This window comes from Scylla paramamosain, chromosome 12, assembly GCF_035594125.1.
Source record: "Scylla paramamosain isolate STU-SP2022 chromosome 12, ASM3559412v1, whole genome shotgun sequence".
Taxonomy (NCBI): domain Eukaryota; kingdom Metazoa; phylum Arthropoda; class Malacostraca; order Decapoda; family Portunidae; genus Scylla; species Scylla paramamosain.
The window spans coordinates 26,031,672-26,049,382 of NC_087162.1; the positions used below are offsets into that span (position 1 = coordinate 26,031,672).

The 17,711-nt window shown below is 40.4% G+C and overlaps 2 protein-coding genes across 3 annotated transcripts; both read right to left on the bottom strand.

The window, feature by feature from the left end:
- Window positions 1–169: 169 nt before the first annotated feature.
- On the bottom strand, window positions 170–8,366 carry LOC135105972 (uncharacterized). Of its 2 annotated transcripts, none has more exons than XM_064014711.1 (8): window positions 8,207–8,366; window positions 6,914–7,022; window positions 6,172–6,310; window positions 5,070–5,188; window positions 4,278–4,415; window positions 3,992–4,120; window positions 3,146–3,316; window positions 170–2,477 (listed from the first exon to the last, which is right to left on the bottom strand). In XM_064014711.1, the coding sequence occupies exons 2-8, from the start codon at window positions 7,001–7,003 to the stop codon at window positions 1,017–1,019; spliced, it is 2,247 nt and encodes a 748-aa protein (XP_063870781.1). In that variant the 5' UTR covers window positions 7,004–7,022; window positions 8,207–8,366; the 3' UTR covers window positions 170–1,016. The 2 variants fall into 2 exon arrangements, with proteins under 2 accessions (XP_063870781.1, XP_063870782.1); XM_064014712.1 differs by having other exon boundaries at window positions 6,914–7,039; window positions 8,207–8,345.
- Window positions 8,367–12,053: 3,687 nt separating this feature from the next.
- LOC135105978 (dysbindin protein homolog) lies at window positions 12,054–15,877 on the bottom strand. The gene is made up of 6 exons (XM_064014719.1): window positions 15,662–15,877; window positions 14,668–14,824; window positions 14,251–14,383; window positions 13,734–13,889; window positions 13,041–13,181; window positions 12,054–12,550 (listed from the first exon to the last, which is right to left on the bottom strand). The coding sequence occupies exons 1-6, from the start codon at window positions 15,715–15,717 to the stop codon at window positions 12,447–12,449; spliced, it is 747 nt and encodes a 248-aa protein (XP_063870789.1). The 5' UTR covers window positions 15,718–15,877; the 3' UTR covers window positions 12,054–12,446.
- Window positions 15,878–17,711: the final 1,834 nt, after the last annotated feature.

Sequence of the window (17,711 nt, forward strand, 5' to 3'; positions counted from 1 at the left end):
TAGTCAGTCTCCGTTCTGTCCTCCCATTTCCTGAAAATTCTAAGGGGAACAAAACTGTCTTCACTTAGCCATCCCTTTCTGGATGTAGTTGAAACACCATCAGCCATATTTAATTACCTTTGTAGGTAATTAAAATGTTGTTCAGTCAGGATAATATCTACAAACAGAATTGTACTCAAGAATCACTTCATTAAAACACATCAACACCACCAGCTGTTGCTATGTTAAAGAGCCACAGATGCATCACACATTCTACCTTACATCCTCTTTCACTACTAAACTTTTACATGGATGGAAGTATGGAAGAAGTGAAAGAACAGAGGATATGAGTGCTATGCCTGTGTTGAGTGGTTAATAACACTGAGGTGTCAGGGCCATTCACTGACAATGGAGTGCTGCTGGAAGAAGAAAAAGTAGGTGATGCAGATGGTAGTGAATGTTTTTGATACAACAGGGAAAAGGATATTGAAGGTTAATGTAAGATATATCAGTGATGGTTTTTGAAAGGATGAGATGATGACATTATGCATGTGACACTACTAGGTATATCCTCTAAATATGGGCTCATCATTTAGGCCAATCTGTTCTTGTCTATCTTTCCCACCTGCACCCTACATCTTGCACACTTAAATACTCCAATATTCTTTAACCTTCCACAAATCTTACTATACATCTTGTGCATTCATATGTCAGAATTAAATCTCACACATATTCTGCATACTGCTTGTGGCCATGCACTTTAAATTATGAAGGTGGTGCCAGCATATGAAATCAACACCTTTGTTTAGTCTGCATTTGCCTTGAGGTTCTCTCTTCATCTTCAGAGATTAGTTTCTCATTTCTCTGCAATTAGCACCACTATCTGAATGCAACATCTTCCATGAAAGTGGCAGGTGTTTACTGAGAGTACCCATGGTTACCAGCTCTAGATTTACTGTATTCCTTGAAGGTACAAATGTAGTTAAAATATCACACATAGTCAATAACAATAAAATATTTAAGAATAATTAGTCTCATCACCGTTTGGAGAGTCGCTTGACAGGCATTGCTTTACGAGGGACTTTCCTATCACGATTGCGGTTCTTCACGTTGGTCACCTCGTAGAAGTTGCTGCCCACCTTCTTCCTCTTCTGTTCCCGCTCCTGCCGCCGCCGCTGCTTTGCAGTCGTGGGTTTGGGATCAAAGAAAAGCTTGTGTTTTCGCCTCAGTTTCCTGGTGCTGGTTGGACCCTCCACCTCAGGTTCCTCTTCTTCACTAGACAGCAGCTCCTCCCCAATCATATCATCATCCTTGTCCTCTTTCTCCTCATCCTGGTCCATGCCAGTGTCCCCTTCATCTTGCTTCTCTGTCCCAACTGTTTCCTTAGTTGGTTCTTCTTCAAGCGTTTCTTCGTCTTGTTCCTGAATTCTGTTTCCTTGTTTATCAACATCCACATTATCTTTGTCTCCACCTTTAACAGTCATGTCTTCAGTATCTGCAACAGTATCAGTAAGAGGTCCAGTTGTATCTTCCACATCAGTATTCATTTTGTTACTTGCAGAGTTCTCTTTGACCATTTCTTTTTCAGTATTGTTCTGGTCATTACAAGTGTCACTATCTGCATCCTCTTCCTCTTCTTCTTCTTCATCATAATCTTGGAAGTTTAGCTGAGTTTTGTCTAAAGGTTTGTCATCTTCTCCAGAATACTGTAAACTCACAGTGATCTTACCCAAGTTCTGGCACACACCCACCCCACTACTACCTTGGCTCTTGGCTGCCTCCTCCATCGCCTCCAACTCTTCCTGCTCCTGGATTTTAGCCGCCATTTCCTTGTTCTCTTGAGTTTTGAGTTTATCAAAGTCAGAGGAGTCATGTCCAGGTGGTGGCACAAAATAGGGGATCTTGCCACGCTGCCAATCATTGAGGATCATCTTAGCCACAGTGTTGACATCCGGCTCACCACCCTTAAGCAGCTTCCCAGTGCGCCGGGCCACTTGCTCCATGAACTCCTCCGGGGTGCTCCAGTCCTCTACAAGATACGTGCGGCACATGTACTCACGTTTGACACGCTCCAGCAATGGCATGATATAATCGGCAGGGTTCTTGAGGTACTCAGTGCGCACGGCACCTTTAAGCACCATGTCCGTGGCACTCTCATGGGAGGGTGGGACAATGCCTGGACAGTCCACCAGGTAAATTTTCCTCATGAGGGTGACATACTGCCACACTTTTGTCTCCCCAGCAAGTGGCGCCACATTGCACACCTTTTTGGCTTTCATGGTATTGATGATGGAGCTCTTACCTACATTGGGGAAGCCAATGAGGCCAACACTGATCTGTTTCTTGTCCTGGTGCAGCTTTCCAAACTGGCGAAGCAGATTTATGAGAGCACCCTTGCCATATGGGTTGGTGATGGAAGAGTGAAAGGCCAGTGTTGGGTGCTCAGAGCTCAGGACGGCCACCCACTTCTGTGTCACCCACACTGGCACCAAGTCAACCTAGAAACATGAGAGATTGATCAGAGCATTATTCCATCTACATACTAGACCAGCAACCCCACAGTGGTTGGTCCAGACAAGGCAGCACACACTCATACACACACATCATTCACGCTCTTAGCCCAGTCAACACCTGGTGGAAAGAGACAGTCTCGTGGCCCACCTTACTACACCCTAGGATTCCAGGAATGGCACAGCATATTTTTACTTGTATTTAATTCCTGCTTTCTCTCTTGATCTTTGAAGACTTCTAGTACCACATTTGCAGGTGAGCTTGTAGATAAGATATACAAATTACAGATGTTTGTTTAGAGTGGTATGGCTATACAGAGGCAGAGTAGTGAAAAATATAAAAGCAAAGTTGTGAAGGTAAAAATTATACAATGGGATCCAATATTGTGAGGTAAGACCAGATGGCATGATTTGTGAGTAGTACAGGCTATAAAGTTGATCTGTGTATATACCAGGCTGATGTCCCTCTTAAAAGAAGAAGGCTAAGATAAGAAACTTACATCTGTACATACATTTACAGGCATTCCCTCTCATCTTGCATCTATGCATCTCCATATATCAAGTCTGGAACAAAAACTAATCAATGTATGAAATGATAATGAAAGAATAAAAAATAGGGTTCAGGAGGTGGTGGCAATGAAAGCGGTGACACTTGCCTTGTTCAGCACAAAGATGAGGTGTTTGTGGGGAGTCTCTGTACGCAGATATTTCTCAACCAACTTTGACCTGGTGCCCATGGGATCCCTCGCATCCAACACCTGAATTACGACGTCTGAGGAGTCAATCACCTTATACAGTTCATTCCAAATACGCTTGCTCTGTCCGGCCTGAGGAAAACAAGGATCATTAGTACATTGTGCCTGAGGTATTGGCACTAACCCGCCTAATCTATTCACTCACAAGCTGTTCATTGTCTCAAAATAAGGGGTGTGAGTTGTGAAAAAGCAAAAACATCATCATAATTTTGTTTTAACATCCCTATATTCCCTTATGGGACTGGACAGGTTATAAGATGCATAAGTATGTGCTTGGAGCAAAAAGCTTTTTCTCTCCTGGATGGTTTTTGCCTGGAAGGTTATTGAAGGTCCCCTCCCGGAGGCTGGTTGTAACTTGCCACCATGTCATACAGTTGCATCTTAAGTGGACAATGGGACCAGCACATCCCAATACTAAAATGAAAGAGCTGAGTAGATGAAACAAATGTATCTGAGGCGCCCAGAGCCAGAATGACGTAAGCAACTTCATGGTTGAAATTATCATTTTTATCCAAGTGAAATTATCCACAGAACCTTCTTGCTGCACTTGAATGATAGCTGTGAGTTGCTGGGACCAGAGAGAAGTAACCCCTTCGCCACAGCAGCGCAGAAAGAGCCTGCCATGACAACTCGTGCTGTGATTCATGTCATGCCCCGACAGTTCCCTACCACCAAACCCTCAGGCTTCACAGTCTCTTTCCCTCCTGACAGGCTGCTGAGGCACTGTAGCATTCCAACCCAACTCACCTTCATGAACCACTCTGGGGGCAGTTCGTGACTGTCTGGCTCGGGACGCACCAGATCATTATCTTTCTCTGCATTGTAGTTCTCAGAGGCTTCTTCTGCTGATTTTGCATACTGAACAAAGTCTCCAACCTGCAATGCCATGATATTAATGTTATTGGGAAAAAACTCATCACTTTTACTGTTAAGCTGGCAAATAGTCACTCATCCATATTAAAAAAAATCTGAAGGCAAAGGGTAAGGCCAGGGGATTATCCAGTGAAAGAAGATATCACCACAGTCACCACACCTTTAGATCTGGTCTCTTTCTGGTCTTCTTGGATCCAAACACACTGCTGTAAGGTTCTGTGTCCAAGATGTGCACCCTTGTGTTCTTGGCTGTCTCATTCAGCAGGGAGATGGGCAAGGCAGTCTTTCTCATCACAACCTGAGCACAACACACACCTCAAAGAATGATGTCTCCTTCATAGAGCTCAAGAGAATTACATGAATGAAAGATTGGTGGTGAGGAAGAGGGTGAAAAAAAAAGTTCAAAAGCTCCTCTAACACTATAAGAAAATCTAAAAAGATTAAAGTTTACTTAGTTCCATGGCATAATTACACAGATCAAGATCTTTCCATGTGAACTGATGAGAAGTATAGTTTTATACACAGCAGCTCCTGGATACAGAGTTGTACAAATAGATGACTACTAATATAAAACATGTGGGCTTGTTTGGCAGAAGTACTTCAATGTCTTTAGAATTTAATGTGAAGAAACAAGGCACCCAGAAAATGGGATACCATTCTGTAACACAGAAGAATGTGGAAACTAAACTGTGATATTTCTGTTTTCTAGGTAATGGTCATTTTATCATCAATGGATATCAAGCAGACCCATAGCTGCTCTCCTTCAGTGCACTAATGGTCTTTGCATTAGCCTCATAACCTTCTCACTCTGTAATTGTTGCAACTAAGCCAAAGATAAACCATTTCAATTGTTTCAGTAAAAATGAGAAAGTAACAATATGATAATAAGAGATGCCTGCCAGTGAGTCACAAGGTGGTTGTTGCATCACAGGTAGTGAACCAAATGACTCACCTTGTAAGGATCTTTCATCACTTTGCCCATCTCCTCCTGGAAAGTCTGAAGAGCCTTCTGCCCAATCACCTTTGTGTTACCAAACCATCGCTGATTGGGTTCCACTCGTGCCTGGGTACCTGCAACATGCCAACACCACTTCACACATTAATAAAGGCTTAAACCATCATATTTAAATAGCAACTATTAATTAAATAGGTGGTGTCATGCCCCATCTTTGGAGCACCATGGAAGTGCAAAGACTGAGCTCAAGGTGAGATAGTTGGCCATGAAGGGATTATCACTGGGGGCTAAAGCCTTGGTGTGGATGCATGTCGCCTGACATGATATCAACTGGGCAAGATGATCTTCATGGCCTGAGTGAATTCTGGTCAGCCTTGACTGTTCTGTCATTATGACAGGAGTGAGGAAAATATTCTGGGAAACCAAAATGTGGAACAAAACACAGTGGAATCTCATAATGTCCACCAATGATGAGATGAAATAAAAAGTACAGATGACAAAACAATAAATTTATTATATACTGAAGAATTTTTGTATAGTTGCAGGAGACACATAAAAATGTAAACCACAATGACATTAATAAAACTTGGTATAACCAATCTTAATATACCAAATATTAGACATAATAAACCTTGAAACTAGCTTTCCATTGATCAGACTCTAGGTTGTTATTAGCAGGTAAGGTTTGCAACATGTATCAGAAAGTCATAACATTTGAGTGTTGTGGGCACAAACATGCTGTTACTGGGCAAGTTAAGTGTGGGTGGTGGATGGCAGCAAGACATACCCTTGTGACTGTGCTTCCACACTCCCAACATCCAGTTGCCAGTGTTTGAATGAATGCTAACAAATGAATTCTAAATTCACTTTAACAACCTGAGCTACCTAAAAGGTCTCACTGTAATGGTTGTCAGATATGGTGATCTGGTCCTTCCCACAATTACCTTGTTATATCAAAGATTTACTGTACTGTACTGTACTGTACTGTACTCTCTCTCTCTCTCTCTCTCTCTCTCTCTCTCTCTCTCTCTCTCTCTCTCTCTCTCTCTCTCTCTGCCAATCAGGTAAGCAGTGTTCAGCCTCCCTCAGTCTCACTCACCTGAGCTGACTTTACTCTGGAAGATGGCCTCCTTCACAATCTTGCCCCGCCTGTCTCTCTTGGCCTTGCCGGTGCGGTACATCTGCAGCCGCTTGATGGTGGCCTTGTCCCGAGCATAGGGAGCACCTCGCAGCTTCACCTGTGGCATAAAGGAAATAAAGGTAACTGTCATCTTTGTTGCTCTCTTCTGGAGATGCAAGATGACGAATACAACAGCAAGTAATTTACTGCATACATAAATGCTGCAGCTTTCTCAAGACAAAGTGTATAGGAAAGAACAGAAAAAATGCTCTGGCCAGAGATTTCAGACACTCAGGTCTTAGTAAAGAAAATATGAGGCTCAGAGATGAATAATGGTGCTTCACACAAAGGAGATTTGATCCAGGATGATTAGTGATCCTGGAGACACTGGAGCACTGAAAGTCACCAGAAAGCCAAAATGAGTCACCACCATGAGATAAGTTCAATGTGCTTAAAGGGCAAACTATCTTGCTCTAGTTACTGAGCACATGGAAAGCAACATTCATAGAGATTAGAGAAAACAGGGAGGGTCAAGGATATGTTATTATGTTCTTCATAGTTTTATGGTCTTTCTACATACAAAAATAATTTTACTTATTTCTCCAAAAACCCAGAGAGCCTTCAAGTTGAAGAGACAAAGCAAACCTCAAACAACATTATGCCAGAAACTATGAACACAGCCTTCCGAGTGTTCCTGAGGACTGAGAGTGGCACACCTTACCTTGTCCATTGGCCGGTCAGGGTTCATGGAGCTTGTGGACTTGACAAAGCCACTTCCTTTCTTGGCAGCTCGCTTCACTGTCTTTCCCATCCTGGAGGTTTCAGTTCACCTGTGCAGAGCAAGAAACTAATTATTTCATTAATTCTGTACAGTGTATGCACAACATGTGAGGGCAACAGGCAACAAAATGATCAATAAAAAAAACTGAAACAATACAGAGAAAAGACAAAACAAGGGTGAAAGTAACTTATTTGATCTTAGGATCTTTCAGAAAAATGCTGCCTCTACATTTTCACTTACAATGTAAATCAATATGTGATGAAACTGTGTGTGTGTGTGTGTGTGTGTGTGTGTGTGTGTGTGTGTGTGTGTGTGTGTGTGTGTGTGTGAGAGAGAGAGAGAGAGAGAGAGAGAGAGAGAGAGAGAGAGAGAGAGAGAGAGAGGAGAGAGAGAGAGAGAGAGAGAGAGAGAGAGAGAGAGGAGAGAGAGAGAGAGAGAGAGAGAGAGAGAGAGAGAGAGATGGTCAAAACTGATTTCCACTGAAGAATCTGTCTTTGGGTTCTGCATGGCTCAACATTAGTGATTACTGCTTGTTTAATGTTGGCAATGCAGATGTTGCACAGCATGGGAGTTGTGAAGTTATTTAGTGATGAGTAAAAAGATTTTTCAGTATATATAAAAAAAGTCTGCCCATTTAACAGTGGCAATCTAACAGTGCCCATTTAACAGTGGCAACCTGTCTCATCAGCTATATCAATATTTACCATAATTTTTACCACTTGCCTCTAAATTAGATTGTGTAAATCTTGTATCACATGAATATTTTCTGTGCAAGACGACCTAGGTGAAAAAAAAAAAAATTAAATTAAATTTCAAAGTCTGAGCAGCCAGTGTGACTGATTCACTTGCCACACTCACGGCTAAATTGTTCCAGGCCAAGCATTCTACAATACTATTAATGAAGCTAATCTTTACACAAATGAGCCAAAAACAAGTTTCATTCAGTTAGGTTTACTTTTCTTCACTTGTGGCTTCGCGTGACGGGTGGGAGGCGGTGTTCCTTCACCAAAAGACAATTGCACATCAGGTTCGGGGAAACATCAACACTTTTCGCATAATAACAATTCAAAACCCTTTAATCTATTGAACTATCGACTAGTATTAAATCCGCGTAACAATGGGTCATAAGGGCCGAAGCAGGAGACGGCCTTTACCCAGGTACAAGTCTGACCTGGGATAGCTCACGGATGTCATGCGCGCCCAGTTTCCCTGGATCTAGTCTATGCAACTCACTTTGGTATAATCAGTGTAGCGCTTGATAGAAGTATAGGAACACCAGACTTTTTTTTTTTTCTCTCTCTCTGAGACAGCTGAAGACACGACACAGCTGCCACACGACACCACAAGACGGCACGTGTTGTTGTTATGGCTGATGATGGTGATGATGAAATGTGATTCGACATACAGATTTGTAAGGGCCTTCACCATTAAGTATTTTCTCCATTTCACTTGTTGGCATTTTTACAACCACTGATTTATTTTTTTCTTATTTTAAAAAAGTTTTAAGCTCTTTGTTTAATGTTTTCCGCCTCTTTCTCATACACAAACACTTTCATTTAATGATTTTCTATGTGTTTTTCATACGGCTGTTGTTTTAGTTCCTGTATTTCTTCCTTTATATCATTCACAATATAGTGTTCGAGATTTTCTTTGATGATTTCTCTGAGATTTTTGCTTTATAAAGACCACCCAATGATTTATCTCCTCTTGTGTAATTTGTTGCTTCTTTGATATTTGGAGTCAAATTCTGCATAAATTCCAGTAATATTCATTTTACCAAACTTAACTTTGTCTATAATTCTTCTGCAGATCCTTTCATAGATGTAGTCACGTCTCAGATAAATCCTGAAACTAACCAACCTCACAGATAAAGGGAATTTTCACTTCCTCCGCGTGCTCTTAACAACACCTTAAAGATCGCATGCATGCCTTCTGTCTCAGCAGTTTTCCATTTCAAAATAACTACTATATCTAAAGCTAACAGTATTTTGCAAGGCTGTTGGGTCCGAATCAAGACAATATGAGAGAGAGAGAGAGAGAGAGAGAGAGAGAGAGAGAGAGAGAGAGAGAGAGAGATCTGTTTTAAAAGAAATTACATAATGTTTCAAGGACAGACTGCAAGAATATCATATGGATGCATCATGTGTGGACAAGGGAGAGCTATGAATAAATGTCACTGAGTAATTTGAGTGGTCATAGGTAGTATTAGGTACTTCTTTCACACAAGTTAGATATCAAACAATTTTCAACAAAGTGGAAATTAATAAATTAAGATCATCTACCTATTTATCTATGTACAATTACGATCATCCACCAATCTGTCTACAGTATATATCAGACTGGCACTCCCACATAATGTGATCCAAAAGCACCACACACACACACACACTCACACACACACACACCATTCACACTCTTAAACCCATCAGCTCCTGGTGGAAAGGACTAGTCTCATAGACCACCCTACTTTCTATCCCTGGAACTTGGGCATAGCAAAGCTGGCCATATATTTCAACTCCAAGGCCCAGTAGCATACACTGATTTGCTCTGCCCCTTCATAATGAGACCATTCCCTATCCCACACCTACTGCAATCCTTGGACCACAGCAGACACAGGGTAGTACTTCCTGCAGAGTGCCCTGCTGAGATTACATTAGATAAGAACATGTAATGGTACTCTTTAGAATGACAGGAAGCACTTCATTTGGACCATAAGCTCTCTCAGGCTTAGAAAGGGTAAAGTCATTTGGAAGATCTTTAATTACAAGCACAATGAAGTCAGAAGACAGAGAAGTTAACACAAATATCCCCTCAAAATACTTTAAATTTTCATAACAATATATTTATATTTTCTTCAGTCTCCTTAAAGGTTTCAAAACCTTTGTTCAATCTCTTATGCAATAAGCTTTAATAAGCTGTGTCTTGAGAAATCTCTCATATATATATATATATATATATATATATATATATATATATATATATATATATATATATATATATATATATATATATATATATATATATATATACAATCAATGATGGAATGCACTCTGTCTGCTGCTGTATTTCTAAGCAATGATGAATGAAACATTCAACATGACAATGAGATGCATTACAATAACAACCATCATACATAACACCAAGAGTTGTACAGCCTCAGATCCATCTTTGAAAACCAGTGGGTATATTAGAAAAACTTGCCTGTGAACTTTTATATTCCTAAACTCTTGACTTGAAGACAATGATTGCTGAGAAAAAAACATAAGCTGAAAGTTCTTTGTAATATTCCTAATCATACTGTACTATAAAAAATATGTTTTTGCTCTCAAGTGAGCTTCCTTTACTGTGATAGAATACAACCTGAACATCTAGCTGGAAGCATAACAAAATGGTGTACCCATATCAATTGTACAATATTTCAATATTAACTACAGTGATCATGATGACAACAAAGGGGTGTGAGAGATGTATAGGAGGAAGCATATATATTTAAGTGGCCCATCAAACATCTTGCCAAGTTCTTCAAAACCTGAAGCTCAAGAAAATATAACACAATGGGCCCATTTGGATGAACCTACTATAAAGGATAAGATATTCTAGCTTTCTTATATTTTCTGATCCTACCTTGTGTTCACATAACAATTCAGATTAAGCACTGGAACATAATCCATGAACTCCACATGGCTCACAATGACACATAAATCCATCACAGAAAAGCCGGATTATGTAATGAATGATGAATGAACAAATGAATGTATGACCACTAAGGGTTCTGGCATGAATGGAAGGGATGCATCTGAAGTAATACTGCATGTCAGGTATCATGTAAATGTCAGATCATGTTGTCAATACATTACTGACCTAACTCATATCCAGGCAGATTTCTTCTTCTCTTTTCCCATTCAGTGTATCGAGAGAGAGAGAGAGAGAGAGAGAGAGAGAGAGAGAGAGAGAGAGAGAGAGAGAGAGAGAGAGAGAGAGAGAGAGAGAGAGAGAGAGAGAGAGAGAGAGAGAGAGAGAGAGAGAGAGAGAGAGAGAGAGAGAGAGAGAGAGAGAGAGAGAGAGAGAGAGAGAGAGAGAGAGAGAGAGAGAGAGAGAGAGAGAGAGAGAGAGAGAGAGAGAGAGAGAGAGAGAGAGAGAGAGAGAGAGAGAGAGAGAGAGAGAGAGAGAGAGAGAGAGAGAGAGAGAGAGAGAGAGAGAGAAATCCACCAAATGCTGGTTCATAATGCTGGGAAAAAAAAAAAAAAAAAAAAAAAAAAAAAAAAAAAAAAGCATGACATTTACACACCAAACAGTCACCATTACTTCCACTTAGATTTGCCTCACAGCCAATGCACATGGACTGAGGTGGAAAAATGATCTCAGCTGATATCCTTGATGTGCAGGAAGTTCATACTGGGCAGGAGACTTTTAACATGAACTCAGCTCAGTAAAACATCAATATACTTTGAATGAAAAATAGCACACCAGATAGCATGAACTTGTGGAAGTCAAGTTTAAAACTTAATGGGGTAATTGTCCATAAAGTAGGAGTCTAACTGATCCATACAGCAAGAAACAATTTCTAATGACTTAAATATGAATAACACTTGTACCTGCCACTTCTTTCTTTGGATATATATATATATATATATATATATATATATATATATATATATATATATATATATATATATATATATATATATATATATATATATATATATATATATATATATATATATATATATATATATATATATATATATATATATATATATATATATATATATATATATATATATATATATATATATATATATATATATATATATATATATATATATATATATATATATATATATATATATATAAAATAATAGAATAAATAAATAAAAAATTATAACAGAAGTATGGGGGTCAACCCATGTAAGAGGGAAGTGAAACTAAACAACCTGCAACACCAGGAACTGATCTCAGGAAAGAGGAATGCATGAAGTGACCCAGCAAGCAATAGTGACAAACTTGATGGTTCCTGTGGTGGACACTTGTGGGTCTATTGCTAGTGTTTGCTGGGCCAGGAGTCCATCCTAGTAACTTCCTTCTCATATATGTTTCACTTACAATGTCTTTCACATCAATTTCTCATTACATTCAAATAGTCTCAGATTACATTTAGAGCCAAGGGCAAGCATATGGTAGCCTTTTCCAAGTCACATGTGCTGTCCAAGAAGTGCCAATGACTGACTGCTGCTTCCAGCACCAGGCACACCCTGACAAAAACCCTGAAGTGCCTCTACGGGTCATTTCAGCACCTCAATCTTTTCCATTGTAAGACATTGACAGCATGAGTAACCAGAGTAAATTGTACAAATAAAGCTTTATTTCCTTAATCCTAGAATCTCTTGGGTAGCCTCAGTCCTCACACAGTAACCTTGGTGGCCAGCAGTGACCCACGGTGACCAGCAATGCTTTGCTGGTGATGAAGGAAACCTCAGGCTGGTTCATTCAAGAAGTCATCCAATTCACTAGAGTCCTGTTCAAGGTCCACCTCTTCCAGCTTCAGACCAGCCTCCTCCTCAGCACTGGGTATCCTCTCTGCAATGAATGGCAATCAGGTGATGCTCCACAGTAGGACACTAGTACACTTTTGTCATGATGGTGATGAGAAGCAATGGTTAACATCATCACCATCATGAACATAAGAGTTTCTTCACAACAAAATCTAGAAAATTTTCTGTGGAGTTCACTTCTTATATCTTCAACTGTTGAAAGATGTACATAACTACAAGAATGAAAAACAAAGCAAGAGCCCTAGTCACAGGAGTCCAGCAGGGAATAATTTTAAAGAATGCCTTAAGTGCAAAATACTGACAAAGTAACACAACAATTCCTGATACAAGTAGGATGCTACCTATAGCTCATTAACTGGCTACACAATAAACACCACCTTGCAATCTTGTCCCATGTTTTGATGGCATTAGTTAACAAGATCCACCTGCAATCTTGTCCCATGTTTTGATGCCATTAAAGTTCATCATCACAGCATTTCAAGGAATTTATAATATGCATTTATTTACTGACTTACTTTTTATGTGGCCCTGCTCTTTGTAGTTCTTTATATCTTCACTAAACTTCTCTGAGAACACCTTTTCTCTCTCTTTTCGCTCATTCTCCTTCTTGTGCTCCAATACAATCATTTTAGTCTGATGACTGGCTTTCAGTTCATCTGTAAAGAAATTGGTGTTACCTCTGCATCCTCACTCACTTCTGCCATGGTGTCCTCAATGAAAGAAAAAACTCCTGATTCATGAGATGCTGCCTGGTCCTGACTGTCACAAATGCATTTTTTCATCATAGTATTTCTATTGAGTGAATAAAACAATAGGAGTCCAAGTCAAGTTGTCACAGAAATGCAAGACTGTAAACTGAAAGACAGACAAGTGATTTGCTATGATAGGGCGCAAGATTGGATGAGAGAGAGAGAGAGAGAGAGAGAGAGAGAGAGAGAGAGAGAGAGAGAGAGAGAGAGAGAGAGAGAGAGAGAGAGAGAGAGAGAGAGAGAGAGAGAGAGAGAGAGAGAGAGAGAGAGAGAGAGAGAGAGAGAATGAGAGAGAGAGAGAGAGAGAGAGAGAGAGAGAGAGAGAGAGAGAGAGAGAGAGAGAGAGAGAGAGAGAGAGAGAGAGAGAGAGAGAGAGAGAGAGAGAGAGAGACTAATAACTGACTAGTTGCATGCATGTCTCTCTCAAGTGAAAGAGACAAGAGTCCCATGATCACTTACTGTTGAGAGAGTTAAGGCTGTGTGTGTGTTTTTCCCGTGCCAGAGCCAAGCTGAGCCGTAGGTCAAGGATTTGCTCCTGGAGTGTGAGCTCTTCATCCAAGTCCTGAAGGGTGAGTAGGCCACCCTCCACCTCCTCAAACAGTCCTCGCATGGAGCCTGTGGTGGAGCAAGATGACTCACCAACTCACGTCAAAAAGCACAAATATTCATACATTATCATCAGTTAATTAAGAGTCTGAAAAATAATGTAGTATTACAATTCATCACCATTCTTCACTTATCTGAACAAAAATGCTTTCAAGTATTGGAGCTTTAAAGTGTTTGACTTCCTTGCTGTTTAGAAACTATGAGCTTACTGACAATGAATAATTTCCTTTAGATAGAAGTTCGTAACATCAATTTGTTGAGTAGTGGTGTGATTTATAAATTTGGTATGCGAAGTTATGATAGACACCAGCATTCAGCTTCCCAGGACATAAATGCACCAGAGAGCAGTGACACTTGTGGAGGAACTGACCGATGGTGGCCAACATGGAGTGAAGCTGAGCCATGATGTTGGGTAGGTGAGCCAAGAGGGAGTGGATCTCAGCCATCTGGCTGTGCTGGCACTCACACTCATCAGCCAGCTGGGTGATGGCCACATCCAGATCCTGTAAAGTCCTTTTGGTGTCACGCTAACCATCAAACATTTTCTACGCAGCACTTCTTAATGGTATTTCTCTTACAAATTAAGAGGTTTCAGTTTAATCGCATCAAAGATACTTATACAGACTGCCAAGTGAAGAATCACAGTACTTGATGTCTTTGCCCATAACTTTCCTGTCCCTTCTGAACTTACTTAATTATTCAAACATATCCTGTCCATCTTATGTAAAATTTTCTAATTTGCTGCCTGAAGGGTCTGTGTAACAATGACAGAGAAAAAAAGTCTTACCTGAGCAGCTGCAGAGTTTTGTTCAGCCAAGTGATGCATGGTGGCCCACTGTGTCTGATACATCTGAAGTAGGTCAGACCCAGCAGCCAGATTCACCTGGGACTCTGAGGGACTGACCTGGGTTGGCTTCTGCTCCCCAACAGACAGCCTCTGTAGCCTGAGAAAGGGAAACAGTGAAAGACACCATTGTGATGTCCAACCAATTTTAAATAATGCTGTGAAATTATAATGCCCTGCCCTGCATAAAAGACATTTGTTGTGTTATCTTTCATAATTCTTCAGCTTAATTATCTGGGGGCTGATGCATAACAGTGTGTGGCTTCCATGTACCCGTTCTCACTCTCTGGGTTAGGGAAGCCCACCATACAAGTAAACCAGGTAGGATAAGAAGACATCAATTTCTACAGTCTGAAGGTAGTGACATTTTTCTTGGTACCAATCTCTTTATCCATTCTTCTCAATTAAATCTCCATTGTTGCTATTGTTTTCTTAAGAGGTGCTGAGTGAATGCTGGCTATTATTTCATTACTGGATGTTTACACAACACACACACATACGAAGAAAGTCTTTCACGATACACGTACAATAATGACAAATGGACAACACAGATGACAAAATAAAAATGTAACAACCACAGTTTCCACAAGTAGTAACCTTGGAAGCTTTCAATGGGGAAAAGGCGACACAAGACGACCACCTCCAATCCTTCAGTACACCAAATATAAGCACAACAACTTAGGATGATGACAAGTTAAGATCATATTCTGAAACACTTCTGCGCCGCAGCTCCACTATATTCCAAAGGCTCTAATTGAAATTACACGGGTTTATAAAGGTGTTTTAATGCTTCTAGTGTCAGAATAACGAGATTTCTATATTACTTATACGAGAAACACTATTGAGAATCCGGCTAATCATCTCTGGCCTTTGAAAATAGCCGTGGTGAAAGAGAAAAGCGGACTTTAGTCTTCATCTGCCACAAGCTGCTACTCACCCCGCTGTGATGCCATCCTGCACCGACTGGATGTTCTTCTTGAGAGACTCAAACATTGTGGCCGCTCAGGGAGGCAAGAGAGAGGAAGAGAAGACACAGGCAGACAGTGGGTGGGATGGGGTGATCGATGTCAGCTGCGGGCCGAGGCTCTTGCCAGGCACAGAAGGTGACAGGGCTGGGCGGCTCGGCCTTTGTAACGGAGCACCAGCTCTTGCTCTTTGGGTATATAAATAAACAAAAATAATGAATAAAATGTACATGACAACTATTTATTACTGAGAGAAAAAAAAAATGCAGTTGTTAGTTACACAAGTTTTCAAGCCTTTTATTAATTTATTATTTATTAGCTGCTGCGAGTTACAATATAGTAGTAGTAGTAGTAGTAGAAGTAGTAGTAGTAGTAGTAGTAGTAGTAGTAGTAGTAATAGAAATAGCAGTAGTAGTAGTAGTAGTAGTAGTAGTAGTAGTAGTAGTACGTAGTAGTAGTAATAGAAATAGTAGTAGTAGTAGTAGTAGTCTTTTTTTTTTTAATGTAGGAAGGACACTGGCCAAGGGCAACAAAAATCCAATAAAAATAATATGCCCACTAAAATGCCAGTCCCATAAAAGGGTCAAAGCAGTGGTCAAAAATTGATGAATAAGTGTCTTGAAACCTCCTTCTTGAAGGAATTCAAGTCATAGGAAGGTGGAAATACAGAAGCAGGCAGGGAGTTCCAGAGTTTACCAGATAAAGGGATGAATGATTGAGAATACTGGTTAACTCTTGCGTTAGAGAGGTGGACAGAATAGGGGTGAGAGAAAGAAGAAATTCTTGTGCAGCGAGGCCGCGGAAGGAGGGGAGGCATGCAGTTAGCAAGATCAGAAGAGCAGTTAGCATGAAAATAGCGGTAGAAGACAGCTAGATATGCAACATTGCGACGGTGAGAGAGAGGCTGAAGACTGTCAGTTAGAGGAGAGGAGTTGATGAGATGAAAAGCTTTTGATTCCACCCTGTCTAGAAGAGCAGTATGAGTGGAACCCCCCAGACATGTGAAGCATACTCCATACATGGACGGATAAGGCCCTTGTACAGAGTTAGTAACTGGGGGGTGAGAAAAACTGGCGGAGACGTCTCAGAACACCTAACTTCATAGAAGCTGTTTTAGCTAGAGATGAGATGTGAAGTTTCCAGTTCAGATTATAAGTAAAGGACAGACCGAGGATCTTCAGTGTAGAAGAGGGGGACAGTTGAGTGTCATTGAAGAAGAGGGGATAGTAGTCTGGATGGTTGTGTCGAGTTGACAGATGGAGGAATTGAGTTTTTGAGGCATTGAACAATACCAAGTTTGCTCTGCCCCAATCAGAAATTTTAGAAAGATCAGAAATCAAGCGTTCTGTGGCTTCCCTGCGTGATATGTTTACCTCCTGAAGGGTTGGACGTCTATGAAAAGACGTGGAAAAGTGCAGGGTGGTATCATCAGCGTAGGAGTGGATAGGACAAGAAGTTTGGTGTAGAAGATCATTAATGAATAATAAGAAGAGAGTGGGTGACAGGACAGAACCCTAAGGAACACCACTGTTAATAGATTTAGGAGAAGAACAGTGACCATCTACCACAGCAGCAATAGAACGGTCAGAGAGGAAACTTGAGATGAAGTTACAGAGAGAAGGATAGAAACCGTAGGAGGGTAGTTTGGAAATGAAAGCTTTGTGCCAGACTCTATCAAAAGCTTTGATGTCCAAGGCAACAGCAAAAGTTTCACCAAAATCTCTAAAAGAGGATGACCAAGACTCAGCAAGGAAAGCCAGAAGATAACCAGTAGAACGGCCTTGACGTTTACTTGCTTCATTCCTATTGTAACATATTCCACAGACAATTGAGCATTAGTAATTTGTCAATAAAACTCCACACTGATGTTGATAATAAGTGAAGTACATGAATATAAAACATGGTGGTAGGACTTTACACTTGCACAGGGAGTAAAATCTTTTGGAGCTGTTATCACTCACTACTCGTTTATTTGCTCCCTTCCTTTCCTAAAATATCCACATACAATGAAACAATGGTAAT

What these genes read in the sequence shown, in the direction of transcription:
- LOC135105978 (XM_064014719.1), bottom strand. Translation starts at nt 15,717, where the DNA reads ATGTTTGAGTCTCTCAAGAAGAACATCCAGTCGGTGCAGGATGGCATC. An exon ending in CAGGATGGCATCACAGCGGG is followed by an intron (nt 14,825 to 15,661) that starts GTGAGTAGCAGC and finishes TCCCTTTCTCAG; the next exon opens with GCTACAGAGGCTGTCTGTTG. An exon ending in AAAACTCTGCAGCTGCTCAG is followed by an intron (nt 14,384 to 14,667) that starts GTAAGACTTTTT and finishes AGGACTTTACAG; the next exon opens with GATCTGGATGTGGCCATCAC.
- LOC135105972 (XM_064014711.1), bottom strand. Translation starts at nt 7,003, where the DNA reads ATGGGAAAGACAGTGAAGCGAGCTGCCAAGAAAGGAAGTGGCTTTGTC. An exon ending in CTGACCGGCCAATGGACAAG is followed by an intron (nt 6,311 to 6,913) that starts GTAAGGTGTGCC and finishes TTTATGCCACAG; the next exon opens with GTGAAGCTGCGAGGTGCTCC. An exon ending in CCCCAGAGTGGTTCATGAAG is followed by an intron (nt 3,317 to 3,991) that starts GTGAGTTGGGTT and finishes TGTTTTCCTCAG; the next exon opens with GCCGGACAGAGCAAGCGTAT.